This window comes from Pipistrellus kuhlii, unplaced genomic scaffold, assembly GCF_014108245.1.
Source record: "Pipistrellus kuhlii isolate mPipKuh1 unplaced genomic scaffold, mPipKuh1.p scaffold_m20_p_2, whole genome shotgun sequence".
NCBI classification, from domain to species: domain Eukaryota; kingdom Metazoa; phylum Chordata; class Mammalia; order Chiroptera; family Vespertilionidae; genus Pipistrellus; species Pipistrellus kuhlii.
Window position 1 is genome coordinate 59753611 of NW_023425515.1, and position 22304 is coordinate 59775914.

Below are 22304 nucleotides of genomic sequence, written 5' to 3' on the forward strand. Positions count from 1 at the left end.
CTGTATATTGAAAGTGAAAAATTTCAATGTAAATATCAATGGTACAGTAGAATATAAAAATAGATATATACATTTTTGTGAGGCTTGTTTAAGTTACTCATTAGTACTTTTAGTGATTGTGTAGGAGATCCAGGATCTCAGATATGTCTTCGGAGCGTGGGGCTATGAAAACTGTAGACAAGTGAATTGGAGAACGGGAAACTAGGACCTGGCCAGGAGAGCAGCCATTTTTATGCAGTCATTGAATTATATGCCTCAGCGGCAAATCATTAGTTTCATATCTCTAATCGTTGTGTTACGAGGGCAGGGAGGGAAGCAAAATTGAGTGGAGTGTTGTCAAGTGTGAGCTCCTTGAAATTCTTCACATTGTTAGGCATTGTTCTTTCGCCTATTGGAAAATGTTACTTTAGGACTTGGGCAGCAGAAGGACAGGGCAGATTGAGGGACTTGGGACCAGTATGCAGTAGTGTGTATGAACATGTATGTATGTGCATGTTCTGGGAGGCTAAGTCCAGTCACACGGCTAAGAGAGTTCAACAGAAAGTAAAAATGACAAGTCAAGTAGGTATTGCCCCATTTTTTGCAAAGGCATACACTCAGAAAATTTAGCTAAGGTATCAGAGGCAGGCAAATACTTGAGTTCTGGGGAGTTAAGACTCAATTCAGGAGGTGAAAGAACAGGCAATGGAGAACAAGAGGCCAGGAATAAATGGTTATTAGTGTCCGAGCAGTAAGGATTCAAGATTCATGCAAAGCTTCTACATAAAGGGGAAGTATACCAATGTTGTTTTTTTTCTCTCTTTTTTTTTTCAATTTTTAACTATTTTATTTTTTATTTTATTGTTTAAAGTATTACAAATAGTAGTACATATGTTTCCTTTTTACCTCATTGGCCTTCCCTCAGCCTCTCCTACCTCCCGGCACATGCCCTCAACCCCCTACCTCCCCTCAGTGTTTTGTATACATTGGTTATACTTATATGCATGCATACAAGTCCTTCAGTTATCTCTTTTGTGGAATATAAAGAACATTATAAACTGATGAACAAAAATAGATACAGAGGCAAAGAAGTAATGAACAGACTGTCAAACTATAGCAGGAAGGCCGGGGAGGGTTGTGGGGGTAAGAGATCAAGGGACTTGTATGCATACATATAAGCAATGTCTTCTAACTGGTTTAAGGTTGTGGCTAAGTCTGAACCTGACACTGAAGACAAAGTAATACATCTGACTGGGGAAAATTTACTTCAAAAGCTTTTAAACCAGCTTGTGAGTAAGTCAAATGTGCAAATTTGGGGGTATTATGTTTTAAAGCAACTCTAAATTACTGAAGCTTACCAAACCCTTTTGTTTTGGCCACCACAACATTAACCAGCAATAACATTATTTCTTTATTCTTTTTTGTGCCCTGACTCACCATTGGTAGTATTGAAGAGGAGTTAGAAGATTGGATGGAGCAAAAATTTTTGATTTCTGGTTTGAGCTGCACCTTTCTTTTGATCTTGTCTTGCTCTTCTGCAGAATAAAGAGTGGAGTGTTGTCAAGTGTGAGCTCCTTGAAATTCTTCACATTTTGGGTCCCAGGGCCCAAGGGGCACATCTAAGGAGAATCTGGGCCCTTTAGATTTTTCATAGACATGCATTAACTAGACAAGCACTTTTTTCTCTTATTATATTGACTCTCATGGTATATCTTTGGTGGATGGTTATGCTAGCAAACACTTGGTCCCTTTATTGTTCTTCCAAACATCTGCTGTGCTTAAGAGGTAAAGGTGGGGGTGAAGAATTGGGGTAAAGGGGATAAAGGGTCGGGGTAGGAAGTCTCATCCTGCCAAATCTACTTCTAGAATTCTATAGTGTTTGACACCCACCATTCATTTGATTCTTAAACTGCTGATGGTAGATTGCGGTCTGACCTGAGATAAGTGCATGGGAGAATGTCTATGAAAGCCGTTGCCTGAAATTTCAAACCTGAGGAGTTGAGTGGGAAAAACAAAAGGCTGGCAAATGTGCAACATGAGTTTTACTCCTAGTTGTGCCACCAAGTCATTTGTAGACATTAAGCAGGCCACATAGCCCTTCTGTGCCTTAGTTTGTGCTGACATTGAACAGGTATTAAAATAAATGGTCACCAAGAAGTCCTGATGGCATAAGAAAGCACTCATGTAAGTTTAATATAAATGGAAACAAACAAACAAACAAACAAACAAACAAAAAACAGGCTACTGATTTGATTTGCCCACTATCATCCAACTAGTACTTGCCCGGCAGAGACTCAATGCTAGGTCTATCTGATACCAAAACTCATGGTCATAACTACTATGAACTTTAACATCAGTGTGGTGGAAACAAGAGTGCTATATTTGAACTGACATTTCATCACTGACTTTCTGACACATGGTACAATTTTAAACATCAGGAAGCTGTTTTTGCTGTCGCCTATCATTGTCACATAGCCCATATCTTTAGGTATTCAATACCCTCAAACACCCGATCTCACTGTGCGTTATTGGCTCACTGAAAGGAAAGCTGGAGAAGAGGAAGGGGGAGAATATATATATAGTTTACTATTTGGCAAGAGGAAAGATGAAACTGCTAACTTACAGGAAAAATATTGCATGCTGTTTAGTCTTTTTCCTGTTTGCAGTGTTTTCTTCCCCTTCCCGAAGAGTTTTGCCTTGGAGTAGGAAATTCTTAGCACATAGAGAATTTATTTCCTCCAAACAACCCAAATGCTCATGAACTAGCACTTTAAGGCAGAGGATTTTTGTTGTTGGTCTTTTTTTTTTTTTTTTTTGTAATTCTCAATTATAGCTCTGTGACAACTAAAGATGAGTGCTTATTTGTAATTTGGTTCATATAATCAGTCTAGTTCAGGGGTCTTCAAACTACAGCCCGCGGGCCACATGCAGCCCGCAGAGGAGTCTGATCCGGCCCGCCAGGTTTTTGGGGCAGTGAGTGCAGCCGAGGTGTTACAGTAGGAATTAGTAGTTCATATAGTCTGGCCCTCCAGCTCTCTGAGGGACCGTGATCTGGCCCCCACTTTAAAAAGTTTGAGGACCCCTGGCAGTTCTTCAAAAGTGAAAATGAATGAAAATAAGTATGAAACTGTGATAGAGTAATGCTCTCTTCACTACCCGCCCCCCCACCCCCCCCCAAAAAAAAATTGTGACCTAAATTCTGAAATTTGTAAGTAGGTTAATTTATATGTGAAAAGGGAATTTTCAGATATGATTAAGTTAAGAGTTTTGAGATTGGGAGATTATTTTGGATTATCTGGGTGGTCCAACATAATCACAAAGGTTTTTATAAGAGGAAAGTAGGAGGGTTACAGTAAAAGAATGTGACAATGGAACAGAGGTTGGGAATAATGCAGCTATAAGCCAAGAAATTCTGGTGGCCTTTAGAAGCTGAAAAAAAAAAATCAATGAACAGATTCTCTCCACGTGTCCAGAAAGAACACGGCCCTCCCAACTCTTTGCTTTTAGCCCCATAAGATCTATTATGAACTAGATTCATTCCTGTTATTTTAAGCCACTCAGATTGTGGTAATTTGTTACAGTAGTGATAAGAAAGCAATACACTTACGATGCATCTAGTGTTGTAAATATTGTAGACAGCAATTTTATGCAAATTTTTTCAAGGGGAATGTTTTATTACAAACTTTATTACTGAGGCTGTTCACCCATTCAATTTGGAGAGAGCTTCTGAAAGTTACCATGATTGGGAAGTTTAATGGGATGGGCCAAAAATAGATACATATTCTGTTGTGTTTTTTAATCCAAGTTTAGACAAGTCCGTTGATCTTGGTCAATGCCTTACTGTAAGGTTTATCTCTGTACAGCAGAAGTGAGAAGAGAACCAATGAGCTGAAAGATAACTCAATCAATCTGCTTCCTCCGTCTTTGCTTCAGTGCTTCATACAGGAAATCTATTGCTGTGTCAAGTTCCAGAGAAGAGTTTCTTCTGTTCCAAGTTACTAATCAGTTAGAAACACATAGAGTTGAAGGAAGCGGCCAGAAGGAAAGGAGTGCCTGGCTGCTGATGGCCTAAGAGGATTCAGCTCGGAGAAGTGGCCAGAGAGAGCCTCACCATGCCCTCAGCTCCTTTTGCACCTGTGTGGAGGAGAAGGGCTGAGTGAAGGGCGGAAAAGAAGAGAACAGCAATGCCCTGCTCTTGGAGAACTTCTGACCTACAGTTACTACTGATGTTGACTGTCTTTTTAGTGGCTGGTAAGTTTGAATTGTCTTTGGAAGAGTGACAAGAGAATGACTGGTGAGAAACCTGGTTTCAGATTTTCCGGTGCTTTCTTTGCCTTTCTTCTGGAGTAATACAAGATAAATACAGACATAGATATGGGGGATGGGGTTGCTCACAGATTTATTTCACTTTATTATCCTTATTTTACTTGTACTTATTTTACTTCATATCTGACTACAGTATACTCATTTCTATGATTTGCCTCATTGCCCGTTTTCTTATTTTCCCTTCCCTCCCCCCCTTTTTTTTTGTTTTTGAATGAAGCTGAATACATTAAATACTTTCTAGTAGCAATCCAAGTCATCTGGGTCCTCTTTATCTTCTCTCTCTCTTTTTAAACAAGATTTAAAATAATACTTTCAACCCATTTAGGTCCATATTGTTAATATAAATTAGGAAATTTTATTGCTTTCTAGCACTTTTTATGACCAGGTGCTTTTTAAAACATAATATGCTCAGAGTTTGGTGGTACATCTGCAATGTATGTCTGTGTTTAGTTTTAAGAGGTGCAGGCTGTGAAAGACACTTTCTGTGCTGGAGGACACACTTCAGTGCCTAGGGTGCTGTGGTTGTTTAGAGGACTTGGGACTGTTGTGGGGGTGTCCTGGTTTCACTGTAGAGAGTTGGTAGGAGTTGATGTGGGAGGGAGCTTTTAGGTTTCGCTTTTAGTAAAGGGAGCAGTGACAAGGAAACAGTGTAGTTGGTTTTAAATTTTGTAATTTGGTAATTGAAAGAAGAAAAGGAATTTTTTTTCCTCATATGAAATTTCAAAGTATTGCTTATCTTCCAGCTAAAAAAAACCATTTTGCACACGATAATCTTACTGATGAGCACACACAAAATAACCAGACTGTACTACTGTACCTTTCTGTGCAGAATTTTCACATACTTTTCCTCCTTTGATCTGCACAGCAACTCAGCGAAATAGGCATTTTACAAAGATAGAAACTGAAGCTTAGAGAGGTGACAGGATTTGCCCAACACTAATAGTATATGGCAGTCACAGCATATAGTGGGTGCAACTATAAGCATCAATAAACGTTTGACTAGGCAATTTCCCTCACTATTTAGCCATTATACTTTTCTTTCTTTTTTTTAAAAAAAAATATATTTTATTGATTTTTCACAGAAAGGGAGAGGGATAGAGAGCCAGAAACATTAATGAGAGAGAAACATTGACCAGCTGTCTCCTGCACACCCCCAACCGGGGATGTGCCCGCAACCAATGTACATGCCCTTAACCAGAATTGAACCCGGGACGCTTCAGTCCACAGACTGACACTCTATCCACTGAGCCAAACTGGTCTCGGCCATTATACTTTTCACACTATTAAGAGCACCACTGAAGAAAAGTTAAGCCAATATTGGCTATAAATTTAGTGGTATATTTATTTATAAAATAATCCAGTGATCTGAATCTTTCATTAGTGTTAACTAATGAAATTTTTCTCTTGTTGGAGAAAGCTAGTGCAGAAACCTGTGCAGAACCCAACTTGTCAAAGAAGCCATTTGTATGATTACAGATGGTTACTACATTTAGGATAGCAAACACATTATAAGATACTTACTGTGCTGTACACCTGAAACTAATGTGCTATTGTATGTCAACTATACATCAAGTAATAAACATTTCATTTTCCCTTAAAAGATTAAAACATAATTGATAATTTTGAATATTAATGGTTTAAAGGTTTGAGTTTTAAAACTATTTCTAAGCCCAACTAGGGATACTACATATATAAAATATCATACCTGAAGTCTCTGCTTTAATAATTATAAACTTATCAAAATGTCTGGAATCAAGTTATGGAAAGCAAATTCTATGCAGTGATTTGGCATAATAGATTCACCATGAAATAATTTAGAATAATAATCAAACCGCCTGAAGCATGAATTTGCCTTTATTACTGGTATTACTTTAATAGCTTTGTATGTTCTAACAAAACTTATATAAGGGTCACAATCAGTTAATCATTTCCAGGAAGAAACCATATTGTTCAACCATGAACATTGCGCAAACAGATTTCAAGTTTTTTTTTTTTTTTGGTAGAGTTTATATGCCTTTTCTGTTCAAAAAACCTAGAAATACTGCCAAACATAAATAACTCACTTTAATTCAGCGAATGACTTCAATGTAAAACATAGCATTAAAAAAACGCACATAAAACCTACTTTCATCTTTACTAATTTGCTTATAAATTCAAGCAATGTGGCAGTTGGTCCACTAACTTTATTCAGAAAATACCTGAGGGGAAAGATTAAAAAATCGTAAATGGTCCGAACTTGCAACTTTGATCTCTTTTCTTTGTATTCCCTTCACCCCATACCACTTCTTCCTCCTTATTTTAGCAAGTTATCTTCTAGTTTTTTCTTGTGTTCAAATTATATTCCAATTAATACAATTCTACCTTTTATAAAAGTCACTGATGCCAAAACTGGTTTGGCTCAGTGGCTAGGTCATCGGCCTGCAGACTGAGGTGTCCAGGGTTCGATTCTGGTTAAGAGCATGTACCTTGGTTGCAGGCACATCCCCAGTGGGGAGGTGTGCAGGAGGCAGCTGATCGATGTTTCTCTCTCATCGATGCTTCTAACTCTCTATCCCTCTCTCTTCCTCTCTATGAAAAAGCAATAAAATATATTTTAAAAAAGTCACTGATGCTGAGATTATGCATGAATTGCTGAAAATAAATTCTCCCCCTTTCTTCCTTCCTTGACCATTTAGCATTATGTTCCACTAGATGGCAGGCAGTAACAACAAGAAGAGTTATAATCAAGACAGGAATGATTTGCTTCAGCTGGTTTGCAAAAGAAGGAACAGGGATTAAAAGCAATTGTGAAATCATATGGTTCTTTTAAAAAATTGCAAAAAAGAAGGGGTTTGTCTTCATTAATTTCAGTTCTATCTTCCTTTCTTGGTTTGTGATAGTTGCAAATTTACATATTACAACAATTTTAGGTATGTTTTCTCTAAACATCCATGCTTAAGCAATTAATAAACAAATCAAAAGCCATGGTTAAGAACACTGAGTGTGTGTGGAGGGTATGTGTTATCTGTGAATAGTGCCTAAAAGTTATTAGCAGACTAAATTAGGGAAAACAAGCTAAGATGACATTTTAAGAGAACTTTTAAGAAAAACCTTTATTGTTGAGAGTATTACAGATGTCCCCCTACTCTGTCCTTCCGCCCCATTGCCTCCCTCCACCACCCTATTTTCTGTGTCCTTAAGTATTTCACAGATGCATATATGTTCTAGATACATATACGTTTTTTGATTAATCTCTTCCTGTTCCCCTTTCTGCCTTCTGTTTTATTAATTTTATTATTTCTTAAATTTTATTGATTTATAGAAAGAGACCAACAAAAGGAGAGGGAGAAATATTAATTTCCTGTTCCATTTATTTATGCATTCATTGGTTGATTCTTGTATGTGCCCTGACTGGGGCTCAAATCCACAATACTGGCATACAGTGATGCTGTTCTAATTAACTGCGCTACCCGGGCAGGGCAAGACATTGTTTATGAATCTAGTAAAACATGAGAGAAGTTACAGTGGGATGGAGCTGTCAAAGACTTTGTGGAAGAGATGGGTCTTGAGCTGAATGATGCGTTTGGGTTGATGGGGAAAGGTAGAGATAGAAGTAAGGAGGAGCAGGTGTGCAGTATGAACAAAAAAGCAAGTTGTTTTGGGAAGAGAATGAACTCTCCTGATGAAATGGAGATTGAGTGTGAAAAGATCATAGACAAAAAGGCTGAATCTCAGGAGACCTTGATAACTAAACAGAGGAACTTGGATACTGTGCAGTAAGCATTGAAGAGCCACCTGCTGCTTTGTGAACAGGAAAACAATATAATAAAGTGATATTTTTAGGGAATAATGTGGCAGCAGTGTCCCCTTCAGTGGGAGTGGCATTTGGTGAAAGACTAATTTTGCAGAAAGAGTCAAGAGTTCCTACCCTTGGATTTTATTTTAGAAAGTCCTATGTTTCTGCTGTGAGACATTGGTGGCTGAGAAGAGAAGTTTCTTTGCAGAGGAAGATGTTAAAGTCAATGCAGGGAGAGAGGAGAACTAAGAGGGAAATTCCTATACATACCTGGAAATATAACACAATCTAGGATTTGTGAATCATTCATGAAGTGGAGGGTCCCACAAAGGGAGTCTTCATAAAGATAAAAATGGTAGAATAGGCGCTATATACTTTTGTATTTAGGTCTTAGGAGCAATAATTATTTCTTTCCTCTCAATAACAGAGGGCAAGATCTGAGAAGAGAAGACAAGGCAATTTTTAATCTTAAATAAGAAGAGGAAAACTTTTTTTTTTTTTAAATCAACACCCGAGGATATTTTCCCATTGATTTTAGCAACAGTGGAAGAGGGAGGGAAAGACAGAAAGAAATATGGATGTGAGAAAAACACATCGACCGGTTGCCTCTTGCATGCATCCTGACTAGGGTCTAGGCTGGACTAGAACCCAGTACCCTTCAGTCCGCAGTTTATCCACTAAGCCAAACCAGGTAGGACAGAAAACTCTTTCGAAATTGCAGAGTAAGATGAAAAGTTAAATATAGAGATTATAATAAATTGAGACTAGAAATAAGTAGATGATACAGTTCCACAGTTTCATAGTAGATAAGTTGCCTCCCAACAAGTCATGAATATTTCAGTTAATGTTGCTAATTAATAAAATAACTCAGTTGTCATTTGGTTTCATGATTTATCTAAAAAAATCAGACTGCACAGTGACTAAAATTCAGTAATCATTGATAGACTTTTCCTCCTTGATATCAGTGACACACGGGTAACTTCTGATTAAGATTAGGGAGATCTATGGTTATGAAATAGCTTTGTATGTTCTAACAAAACTCACCTCAGGGTCACAATCAGTTAATTATTTGCAGGAAGAAACAACATTGTTCATGCATGAACACTGAGCAAACAGTTTTGAATTTTTTTTTTTTCATAGCTAAAGTTTACATGCCTTATCTGTTCAAAAAGCCTTAAAACAATCTGAACAACATAATCTTATGTGTGTTTATGGAAAACAGTATAGACAAGTACTAGAAACTAAACTGAAAGATTTTAGACGTAAATCATTTTCTTTAAAAATATCTGCTCCTTTGAGTTGTTCATGCTGTTGCAGGCTCTGTCTGAAGCAAACTCTGAGATAGAGTTTGGAGTAGAGAATGCTTATTAGGGAGGACAGTTGGAAGAAGCACCTGGAAGGGTGAGTTTGCAGAGGGAGAAGTCTACTTGCAACCTCAATCCTTGACTCCTTCCCATTCATGGGAAGCTCTTGAGTTAGAATAGTCTTAGAGAGGCCCTCTATTTTATCAATGTGACTGGGCCTTTATACTTTCATCTCAGTCAGCCATTAAATGCGGGATACCCTGAGAAGGTTCTGACTTCGGCAAAGTCATTGAGTTGGTCTCTGAAGATGCTGATAACTGAAGGCTGTCTGCCGATAGTGCTCTTAGCAGTAACAGCCAAGAATCATTCCTTCAAGGAGATTCTGAGTGCATACACTATGTCCACCAGAGCTGCTATTTCCAAGTTCTCATTGCTTCCTGAATTTCTGACTTTGTCTGGTATTATTTCCCTTCAGCCTAAGTAATTTCTTTTATCATTATTAGTAGTGTAGGCCGGCTGGTGAAGAATTCTTTTAGTTTCCTTTTGTCTAAATATGCTGCATTCTTGAAGCATATTTTTTGCTGGATATAGAACTCTGGCTTGGCTTTCATTTTTCAGCATCTTAAAAATGTTCTTTCACTATTCCTGATGAGAAGTCAGCAGACATTCAAATTATTGTTTCCTTGGTTATAATGTCATTTTTCTTTGGCTGCTTTAAAGATTTTTCTCTTTATTGTTTTTAGTACATGTTATATGTCTATGTATGGTTATTTTCATATTTATCCTGCTAGAAGATTACTGAGATATTTGAATTTGTATATTTATGATTTTCAGTAAATTTTGCAAAATTTTCAATTGCTATTGCTTAAAATAATTTTTCTGCTAACTTTGTCTTTCTTGTCTTTCTAGAACTCAAATTGCACATATATTTAAAGAATTTTTGCTGTTTCATCTCTAGTCTCTGTGGTTATTATGTTTTTAATCTCCTTTTTCTCTCTTTCACTCAGATTGGATAATTTTTATTGATATATTTAAAGTTTGCCTACAATTTTCTGTCTCATCTCCATTCATCTGTTAGGCCCATTTATGGAATATTTTATTTTAATAGTGTATTTTCAATTTTAGAATTTCAATTTATTTTTTAACTTGCTTATTTTTCTCTGTTGTGATTTTTCTGTGTTTTCATTTGTTGTGAGTATATTTTCCTTTACACCACTGAGCATAGTTTAATATCCAATTTAAGGTCTTGTTTGATAATCCCAATATCTGGATCACCTTAAGTTTGGTTTTCCTTTAATGTTTTTTTTCCTCCCAAGAAAGAATGAGCCACATTCACCTAGTTCTCTGTATATTGAGCAATTTTATTTGGATATTGAATATTGTATCATAGAGACTCTAGATTTTGTTATATTGCTTTGTTGACCTCACTCCCTCCTCCAGAAAACATTTAACTTAGTTGGACTCAATGGCTAAGCCTTCCTCGTGAACAGGGCTTTTACATTTATCCAGTTGGCTTCAGGTGTTTTCCTGCCACGTGTGGCTTGGAGTCAGTGAGCGAGATGTTGGTAGAGTCAGTGAGAAAGAGTTTGAACTCTTTCACACAGAATTTGGAACTCTTTCTCTAGCTGCTTCTCTCAATTTCCACAGACCAAGGTTGCACCAAAATTTGTTCTCTTCTTCAGAAAACTGTGGGTTTTTCTATTAGATCTTTAAAAAGCTCAATGTGGTTCCAATTGCAGCCTTTCTTGAGACTAAAAGTGGAAAAAAGGGGAAAAACGGGAACCTATACCCTCAACTCCGAACCACTTCCTTATTCCAAGAATTGACATTCTTCAAGAATCTTCTTGCTTTTTCCACTCTCCAGTGGCTTCAGATAGCAGTTTTTATATTTTCCCAGAATTTATAGTTGTAATATGTGAGAGCTTATTTTGCTATAAAAGAAGTGGAACTTTCTTCAAATTCATGTATTTTTAAACTCATTGTGCTTTTTAAAAAAAATATATTTTATTGATTTTTTACAGAGAGGAAGGGAAAGAGATAGAGAGCTAGAAACGTTGATGAGAGAGAAACATCGACCAGCTGCCTCTTGCACACCCCCTACTGGGGATGTGCCCGCAACCCAGGTACATGCCCTTGACCGGAATCGAACCTGGGACCTTTCAGTCCTCAGACCGACGCTCTATGACTGAGCCAAACCGGTTTCGGCTCATTGTGCTTTTTAAAAAATGTGTTTTTATTGATTTCAGAGAGGAAGGGAAAATGAGAGAGTTAGAAACATCAGTGATGAGAGAGAATCATTGATCAGCTGCCTTCCTCACATCCCTGACTAGGGATCGAGCTCACAACATGTGCCCTTGACCTGGAATCAAACCTGGGATCTTTCAGTCTGCAGGCCAACACTCTATCCACTGAGTCAAAGCAGCTAGAGCTAATCTCATTGTGCTTTTATCAACTGATATTGATTTGGCTGGTTATATTATTTTTGGACATTGAGATAAAATGCGTTACATTATTAAATGCCTTTTTGCTTTCTAAAATTCATTCATGCATTGAATATCTTGGTATTTTTCACTTCCTCAACAAAATATCAGTACTCTTTCCCCCAATTTCTAGATTCTTATAAATATTTTTGTTGGCTTTAAAAGTATGTCATGAGATTGTGTCACCTTTAACAAATTGCTTACTCTTTGTAGATAGTAATATCCTCATTTGTGAAGTGAAGGAAATGTGTGAAACTACTGTGTTTCCCAGAAAATAAGACATCCTCCGAAAATAAGACCTACTTACAGGTTTTCTTCTGAATGAAATATAAGGCATCCCCCAAAAATAAGGCCCCCTAGGCTCTGTCTCAGAATGAAAATTAATTTACCTTACCGTATACAGGTAATACATTTCCTTTATTTTCATTTAACAATAAATGTGTACTGTATTCTTCTTCATGGAAAAATAAGACATCCCCTGAAAATAAGACCTAGCACATCTTTGGGAACAAAAATTAATATAAGACACTGTCTTATTTTCGGGGAAACAGGGAATTGAGAAGTATAGAGCTTTCATAAAAGAAGTTTAGAAGCTTTTAAATTAATACTTTCATTTTATACATAGACAAATAAAGCTTAGGAGTGTTCAAGGAATTATTAAGGACATTACCAAACTTTTAGTGGATGAGCTGAGCTTGAAACTCCTTCATAGCACCAAAAAAATAGCAAGGAAAAGAGATGTGGCAAGTGGGGAAATCTATGACTTTTAGATGTGATGCACCAAAAATGGCAGAAGGTATTGGAATAGAAAAAAAGGACAGATACAGAATTGAGATTCCTGTTTAGGAAAAACAAATTAAAGTTAAATGTGGGTCACTTGTTCTGTTAGTCAATAAGTAAGGGAGTGTCTTTCATGTGTCAGACACTGTGCTTCATGCTAGGATACTTGAGCAAGACAGACACGGATCCTGCTCTCATGGAACTTGGAATCTTCTAGGAATTATACATAACAAATCATTGCAAATAATTAAATTATACAAACTGTGCGAAGAGAAGTAGAGGGTGACATAGAAATACATGATTGATATATCTAATCTGCTCTGAGAGCAAAAGAAGGCTTACCTGTGGAAGTGTTATTTAAGATGAAGATGAACAGAAATAGCTAGCAAGAAGAGTTGGGGAGATGAACCTTCCAGACAGGTTAAACAGCCTGTATGAAGGACAGAGGGAGTTAAGTTGTGATTAAAGTGGTAAAACAAGGAGAAATCAACTGTGTAGAGGCCCAGGTGAAGTTCTGGGGGTGGGTAGGAAAATGGAATAAAGAACAACGAGGAAGAAGAGCAGGTGAGACTTCGAGGGAATACTACACTAAGATGCCTGAGGAAACAGGCAGGCTTGCAGAGAAGAAGACAAGCAGGGAAATGGATAGGATAGTGGTGGTCATGAAGGAAGGGGTTTTAGGTGAGGAAAGTGGTTAATAGCATCTGAATGTGCCAAGAAATCCAGGAGCACAAGCACTGAAGAAGTACAGAACGTGTGAGGATGCCCCTTCCAAGTTGTGCTTTGAATTGGAAGGGTGTGGGAGCCACAAGATTGCTGGTCTCAAGGAGAGACGGGGTGGGGAGGAAATCGAGGCAGTGGGCACAGACCACTCTTTCTAGAAGTCTGGCAGCAAAGAATGGATTAAGTTTAGTTAGACGGAGAAAACAGCATCTAATTCCCCACCCCCGCATCAACATAGGAGAAACCTGAATGTGTTCAAAAGTATCATTTGAAAACATGCAGTGATTTGGTAAAAGTGATTTTTCCAAACTGGGTGTGTACATATGTAGCTTTAAATTGCTTAGTGATTTCTTTTTGTCCTTGCCATTTTGTTAATTTACCATGAAATACTATCTTTCCCCAAAGCTTTACCTATTAGGTAATATAAGAATATCTAATTATATTATGCATTTTGTAGTACTGACAAATTTTTGAAAAGATATCCAACTAGTAAAACTTGATAGATTTAAAATAATGAAATCTAGCTATTTTTATTCTCCAGAAAGATAATTCTATCTTATTCTTTATTGACTCCCTCGCCAAAGGTTGTTTTAAACCAGTAATTTAAAGCAGGTCAGTTGCAAGATTTTTCAAAGAAAAGAAATGGGGGAAAAATAGTTATAAAGAACCATTGAACAGACTGTCAAACTATAGCAGGAAGGCAAGGGAGGTTGGTGGGGGGGAGGCTGTAAGAAATCAATCTAAGGACTTGTCCAATGGATACAAGACACAGGGCAGGGGGCAGGTGAAGGCATATGCAGGGAGTAGGGGAGGCTGGAAGGAGGGGGGAAGAAAAAAGACTTATGTACTACTATTTGTAATGCTTCAAACAATAAAAAAATAAATTAAAAAAAATAAAGCTGGTTGACAGGCAGAGTTGCCTGTAGAGCCTAAAATATTATACTGTGGTGCCTGCTCAAGTCTATTTAATTGGAATTTTCAGAGAATACAGTCTGGGCATCTTTGCAGATGATTCTAATGGGAGCCAGGATTAAGAACACTGTCCTAGGTCTCTCTTTATCACCTAAACTGTCACTGTTGTTTCTTATACTCAGCACATGGCTGCTTACCTTCTGATTTATTCATCATCCAGTGCAGGCATCTTTAACTCCCTCAGATAATAAGATTTCTTAGGGCAGAGACCTTGCCTACCATTCCCAAAGCTCTGCACAGCTACCTGAGGCCGAGTAGGTGTACCCAGAAAATGTTTGTTAACCTAAACTTCTTCAAAATGTCTGTTTTGTCTCTAACCCTTCTGCTCCTCTCTCAGAGACTGAGTATCAATCTTTTCAAAAGCTGACATCCATTTTGCTCCCAGCACCTCTAGGATCCTGCTTTACCATTTAGCCTCCTTCATTCTTGTAACACAGCTCACTTCTCTTTCAATCGCCTGTGTTCTCTACTCTCAGATAACCCACTCAGTCTTCATAGTTCCAGCTTTGTCCCATCTCTTTCCCGTTTGACATGAAAGGAAAAAACAACATTGCTTCATTCTCCAATACTTTCTAGGTCAAAATTCCTGAAAGAATAAGTCTACATTTGTTGAAAATTGCTTCTGCTAGAGTCCTTGCAGTCTGTTTCTGCTCCTCTCTCTGTACTAACACCACTCTTTTACAGCTCTGGATGGTCTCTGACCACCTTCTTGTTAGCAAATCATAAAGCCCCCTAGTTCTTATTTTAAGACTTTTCTTACATGATAATTCCTGTCCTAAAATTTCCTCTTTCCCTGGTGTAAGGAATTGCATTTACTTTCTATGTTTTTCATCACTTTTGCTAACTTCATTTCCTCCAAAAGATTCCTAATTTTAAATGTTTTGAAGACTGGCTTTGTTTCTCCCTCTAATTTCCACATCAGAGAGTGCAATTTGGCAGCCCCTGGGCTAGATCTGGCTTGCTGACACTTTTAGTTGGCTCATGTAATATTTTTAAAAATTTGAACTCAGTTCTAATTTTTTTTAAATTGGGAAGTTTTTACCCCAAAGCCTTGGTTTAATGTCTAGGGTTGCTATGAAGATTGGGTAAAACGATGTGTATAAAACACTTAGCACTGTGTTTTAATTTTACAAACATTCAAAACATGGTACCTTATTATCACTTTGTGGTTTTCAAAGCACTTGCATAGATATTATTTCATAATATTTAATTAGCCCCTATGGATGGACTTTTTGGTTGTTTACATTTTTTGGAGTGAAAAACTATGCTGGAATTAATATCCTGTGCATATATATTTGCATATTTGACATGCATATATATTTACCATATATTCATTAAAAACCTTGATCCTTGTTATCACTAATATAAGTTTGTACAAAAAAATCTATCTTCAACAATTAGTTTTGGGCTATGTGATAGTAATTCCCCAAGGAAACCCTTCAAAAAACAACAAAAGAAAACCCCACCAGAAAACAAAATAAAACAACAAAAAATCTAGCCCAACAATATGGCTTTTATTAGCTCTGTGTCCTAACAAACTGATACAGACTTTGTGATTATTCTCAGGGGGAAAAAATTAGGCCCAGCAATATGGTTTTTATTAGCACTGTGTACTAACCAACTGATACAGACTCTGTGATTATATTATTTTGGAAAAGATTGAACTTGTTACTTATCTTCTTTTTATTTCAAAATTTTATCCATTCATTGATCATTATTGAATGCTTGTGTTTTAGAACTTATTACTTTTCTTAAACATTTCTCCTTTTCATAAATTTGATGGGTGTTTTATTTTTCTATGTTGTATCTGAAGAGTATAGTTACAGATACTATCTAAGTCACACTTCAACATATATATAAAATCTTTTGTTAGCCTTCCATATCCTTGGCCAATATTTTCAATTAGGTTGTCCATCTCTCTTTTTTTTTTTTAATCATATATATGTTTTCTGTATATTGTTTGGAGTAAAGCATCCTTTTGTTTATCATAACTGTTGAGAATATTCCACAAAGCTTTGCTTGTCAACATTATTTTATGCATGTTTTTGTCTACGTAAGTTTGAAATTCTTTGTACAGTTAAATTTCTCAATACTTTTCTTTATGGTTTCTAAGTTTTGTGCCAGGGTTGCAAAGGTTTCTTCACTTAAGATGATAACTATCCCAGATTTCCTGGGGCTTTCCTGCCCCTATGTCTTAAGAAACTCCTCAGTCCCAGACAAACTGGAATTCTATCACCTTATCTAGTGTGTAGCATAAAATAATACAGTGGTGCCTCGCATAAAGAACACCTCGCACAGCGAACGCTGCACACAACGAACTTCATTTCATGATTCATACAACGAACTTCGTTTCACACAACGAAGTCGCCCGAGCTTCCACGACCGCTTTGCCCGAGCTTCCACGACTGCTTCGCCCGAGCTTCCATGATCGCTGCCGATGTATTGCATCCTTCCGCGCAGGCACTGCAGGCAGTCGTTATTCACTGCGCTTAACTTAAGCACGTATCGCGGCAATCGTTCTTCATTACGAATTAAATCACGCACGTATCACGGCAGTCGTCCTTTTAAGTTAAACTCAATATTTTTTTTTATATCATGATGTATCTAAATAAAAATAATAACAAAAAATTTATCTTTTTTATGTCATCTTAGCATATTTTATGCTACAGAACGAATTATTTTTTTTAACATGTATTGTTATGGGAAAACGCGTTTCACATAACGAACTTTTCGCATAACAAACTTGCTCCTGGAACGAATTAAGTTCGTTGTGTGAGGCACCACTGTACCTATATTTCTTCCAGTGCTTGTTTACTTATTTATATTAAAACCTTTGATTTATTTGTTATATTTTTATGTGAAAAATGAGACAGAAATTTTATTTTATTTTTTCTTATTTTTCCAAATGGCTATCTAGTTCCCCCTAATATCTATTTACTATCAATGATATAATCATCCTTCCTTCCCCTTACAAATTTGAATGACCACTTTGATCAGATACTAAATTTCTACATGCATAGATGAAGCAACTGAGGTTCAGAAAGTAATCTATGCAATATTACAGAGGTAATAAATGGAAGAACCAAAAAGTAGATTTTCTTTCTCTAAAAATTTTGGTGTTTTTTTCCTTTTCTTTCTATTTTTGTCTCTGCTGAAACTGGGTTTCCGACCATTAGTTTGTTTACTGACCACCTAACTAGGTGTTGTCTTCTACTAAATGAATGTCTTTCAAAATATAAATCACTTTAATAAATTAACGTGTTACAAAATGAAGTATAAGCTATGATACCAGGATCAATTCTTGACACTGTTTAAAAAATAGGTGTTAATTGTACTTTTTGTGTTTCTTGGCATTTATCATTTTAAGTTTTTTATATTAACATAAATAACATATTGTAAAGTGTATAATATTCATACATTTTAAAGAATGGTTATACAGTGAATATCTGTGTAAATTAAAAGATAAACTATTAACAGTTCTTCTCCAAATATTCCCTCAACCTCTGATCTAAAGGTAGCCATTATCTTATGAGACATAATTAATTCCTGTTTTTCTTTACATTTTACCATGTGTGTAATAATAGAATTGGTTTTGACTTTTGTATTGTACATAAATGAAATCATAGTGTGTATATTACTTTATAACTGCTTTTATTTACTCAGTATTATGTTTGAGATTTATCATGTTTAAGTTTGTAGTTGTAGTTCATTAATATAAATAACTTTTATCCTAGAATTTCAGATGTTTGAAAAATAGTGTTTTTCCCTGAGAAAATTCTGGCTCAGAAAGAACAAACATGATTTAAAATTCTCTAATATATGTGATAGATCTTTTACTCGAGTGCCCTATAAATGAAAAGTACTAGTTGGGAGACTGATCATCATCTAAGGCAGAAAGCAAAACATTTTATTTCCAATATTTGTCATTAAATTTATGCAGTAATCTTCAAATAGCTTTTGTAGAGAAAAATATCATGTGTCTTATTCCAATTGAAATTCATTTTTGCTATTTAGAAAATAACAGAATTTGAGAAAAATTGATGATGCTTTTTTAGTTATTCATTCCCACAGGATACTGCATTTTATTTACATAGAAAAAATAAAATGATAAATTAGGCCCACTTTCCCCAAAGTTACAAAGTTCATGGATATTCTGGCTATCATAGATTTCTACTAATTCCCACATCACTATGTGAAAACCACTACATTAGAGGCAGAAATATTGTTAGCCTATCTAGATTATAATTCATCTTATTTTCAGGACCTCTGAAGAAAGTAGGCAATTTACTTCTTTAACTTTACCTGGGAAATAATACTTTTATGTTACCCTACATCTACAATATACAATTTTAGAAAATGCAGTACAAATATTCAGTAATAAAATACTAAGGCTAATATTTTTTGCTTTCTGGAGCCAGAAATTTAAAGTACTTTGCACTGTATTGGCTTTTACCACACTGGTGATTAGAAAAAGTCATGTGCTCAGTGGAACTAAATAAAAGTTGTTCTGGCAATGTAGTTTGAATTTCTGGGTCTTTGTGTGATTAAGATCTCAGCCACAAAGTTCTATTCATTTTTAAGGAAAACCTTGAGTTTTTAGAAGAAATGTACTGCTTCATTTTTACTGGGTTTAAAACCTCCATTTTTAATACCTTTCATGAGTTATTCCTTAATTGTTAAGTGAGAATGATAGTTTGAGTTTTGTAAAGAGCAGAACGGGACCATGTAAATTCGTTTGATTACCTAAAAATGACTGTAAAGAAGTAGCAGAACAAGAAGTAAAACTCATATCCCTCATATTTTCCTGCTATTCCTTAATTCATAATGATCTAGCTCTATTTTTTATTATAACATACACAGTTTTGAAGTTTGAAAGCTTATAGCACCAAATGAGGAGTGAAATAATTCTATTGTGTGGTTTTCCTTATGTAAAATATCAAGATATTTCCACAGATTTCAATGTGTTGAAATGTATTTTAATGTAGTCTGTGTTGTTTTTTAAAGAGTAAGTTCATTAAAAGTTAAGTAACAATAAAGATGACAAATAAGGTTGTGAAGTCTATAATAAGCAATAAGAATGAGTTCTAATTAGTTCAATACTAGCACAGAGGCCTCCAGACTTGGAGAGAAACACATTAAAAAGAGTGTTCTACATTATTGTCTCTCACAGCTATATGGTCACCTTTCTAGAGCACAGTCAAATACTTTATGCTCCAGTTTTGTCCCAATTTAATGGCTATTTTATCTTAGAATTCATACTCATTGCTTTGTTTTCTCTCCCCCATACATGAATGAAAGGGCAGGACATTTTTAAAAGTTTTCTTTCCATCTCTATGCATTAGAAATAATAAATAAATCTAAGCAGGCATATTTACCTTTAAGGTTTGGCATACTCTATGTTCTATTTTGGTTAAACAAAGTTACTGAATCAGGTGTTGTTATTGGGAATGGTAAAATAGCAGAAGTGCTTATCTCTAACTATTTTAGTCAGTAAAGCACAGCAGAGCATAGGATTTTACAATAGATAAAAACTCTTTAACATCACAAGAAAAGCATGTGCTGTTTTCGAGAGCCTTTCCCCCTCTTACTGGAGGAAGCCTTGGGAGTATCCGTTGCACAGTCATCCTAAACCATGTCTGTTGCGTGGGTGGCATATGCTTGCTCAGGCATATGACAGTGATGACTTGGGAAAGGAAACTTCTGGTGCTCGGAGTGAGTAAGAGGTTTCATTAGTAGTAAGATCACAAAACATCCTTACTTCTGATGATGATTTTGACTTGGATGGGAAAAGTTTTTGTTTTTTCCCAGAGTTAAGTACTCTTGGGTTTGTATCTTGTTTTGCGTTTATTTGTGTGGATGCATGTTCAACAGCTCTTTCAATTTCTGTTAATTTGGATAGTGTGTTTATTCTAGTGTATTTCTTAGGATCCACATCTTAGTCTTTACTCACTGCAGTGAAACCTACTTGCGTAAGAATAATTGGGCAATTTAGCCCTAGCCAAATTGTTTCATCACTGAGTCTACATTTCTTTATCTGTAAAATGAAGATAATAATATCTGTAGAATGGAGTGATTCAAATAAAAAACATATGAAATTATAAAAAATCTGTTTCTAGTGTAAGTGCTCAAAATTTATTATTTTAAAAGAATGTTTTATTCAAGAAAATGGCAACCAGAGACCTGGAGAGTATTGTGCTAAACAAAATAAGCCAATCAGAGAAAGACAAGTATCACATGATCTCACTCATATGTGGAAATAAGAACAAGAGAAACTAAGGAATAGATTTAGAGACATAGAAGCATGGAACAGTCTGATGACTCTCAGAGATGGAGGGAAGGATAGAGGGAAGGGAGGGTGAAATTAATCAAAGAATTTATATGCATTTATTCATATACCCAATGGGTACATACAATAGTGTGGTGAAGGCCAACGGGGATGGGTTAGGGGATGGAGGGGGAATCGAGGAGTTCAATGAGGAAATAAAAAGGGAACAGCTGTAATAATTTCAACAATAAAAATAAACTAAAAAATAAAATCTATCTAATAAAAGAGTAATTTGCAAATTGACTGTCACTTCAACACAAGATGGCCTCACCATGTGGTCAATGATGGCTGCTGCCATGTGGACACAAGATAGCTGTCACAAGATGGCCAGCAGAGGAGGGCAGTTGAGGGCGGGGGGGAGTCCAGGCCAACAGGGGAGAGCAGTTGGGGGGAACCAGGCCTGCATGGGAGGAAATTGTGGGACGGGGGACCAGATCTACAGGGGAGAGCAGTTGGGGGGACCAGGTCTGCAGGGAAGAGCAGTTGGGGATGACCAGGATGGCAGGGGAAGGCAGTTAGGGACAACCAGGCCTCCAGGGAAGGACAGTTAGGGACAAGCAGGCTGGCTGAGGAGCAGTTAGGCATCAGGCTGGCAGGGGAGTGGTTAGGGGATGATCAGGCTGGCAGGCAGAAGTGATTAGGGGCAATCAGGAAGGCAGGCAGGTAAGTGGCTGGAAGGCAGCAGTCCTGGATTGTGAGAGGGATGTCTGACTGACCATTTAGGCCCAATCCCACCAGGATCAGGCCTAAACAAGCAGTCAGACATCTCTTGAGGGGTTCCTGATTGGAAAGGGTGCAGGCTGGGCTGAGGGACACCCCCACCCTGTGCACAAATTTTGTGCACTTGGCCTCTAGTAAATCTATAAATAATAGCAACAAAAAAGAAACAGCAACCAAGAGGGCCCCTATATTCAAAATGTATCCATAAAAACTCTGTGAATTAAATTTTACCCTAAAATGTTTCCCATTGCTGGTCAGAAACACTCGCTGTAGATGCCCTAAAACTGTGTTGCTTCATTGTGAACATTTTCTAGGAGTTTTCACAGTTAGAGCCTACCATATACAGCCTTAACTCGAATCCCACATCCACGGCTGCTCACTTTATGGCAATAATGAACTGTTTGTAGTCCTTATAAGTCTCATATGACTTTATGTATCCTTATAAATGCCATTCTTTCTATGTGAAATTTTCTTTTCCCTTCTCTCTTCCTGAAAAACTACCCATTTAAGATTCAGCTCCAGTATTATCTATCATAGGGGGTCTTACCTAATCTCTCACCCTTGCTCTCTTGGATGAAACCTCTCTTCTCTTTAACTTCTAAACAATACCTATACTTCTATCATTTACACTGAAAACTTTACATTATAATTTTTTCTCTTAAAAATATATTTTATTGATTTTTTTACAGAGAGAAAGGGAGAGAGATAGAGAGTTAGAAACATTGGTGGGAGAGAAACATCAATCAGCTGCCTCCTGCACACCTCCTATTGGGGATTTGTCCGCAACCAAGGTACATGCCCTTGACTAGAATTGAATCTGGGAACCTTTCAGTCTGCAGGCCAATGCTCTATCCACTGAGCCAAACCAGTTAGGGCTGCATTATAATTTTTTACATAGCAGTTTCCATGCCTGGACCTTA

The 22304-nt window shown here is 36.7% G+C and overlaps 1 protein-coding gene across 1 annotated transcript in view; it reads left to right on the top strand.

The window, feature by feature from the left end:
* Positions 1-7842: 7842 nt before the first annotated feature.
* CD200R1 (CD200 receptor 1) overlaps positions 7843-22304 on the top strand; it is a 32770-nt gene continuing 18308 nt past the window's right edge. The window contains exons 1-2 of the mRNA XM_036445096.1: positions 7843-8060; positions 9622-9842. Of these exons, the coding sequence (XP_036300989.1) occupies positions 7843-8060; positions 9622-9842 (439 nt within the window). The remainder of the gene's footprint in view (positions 8061-9621; positions 9843-22304) is intronic.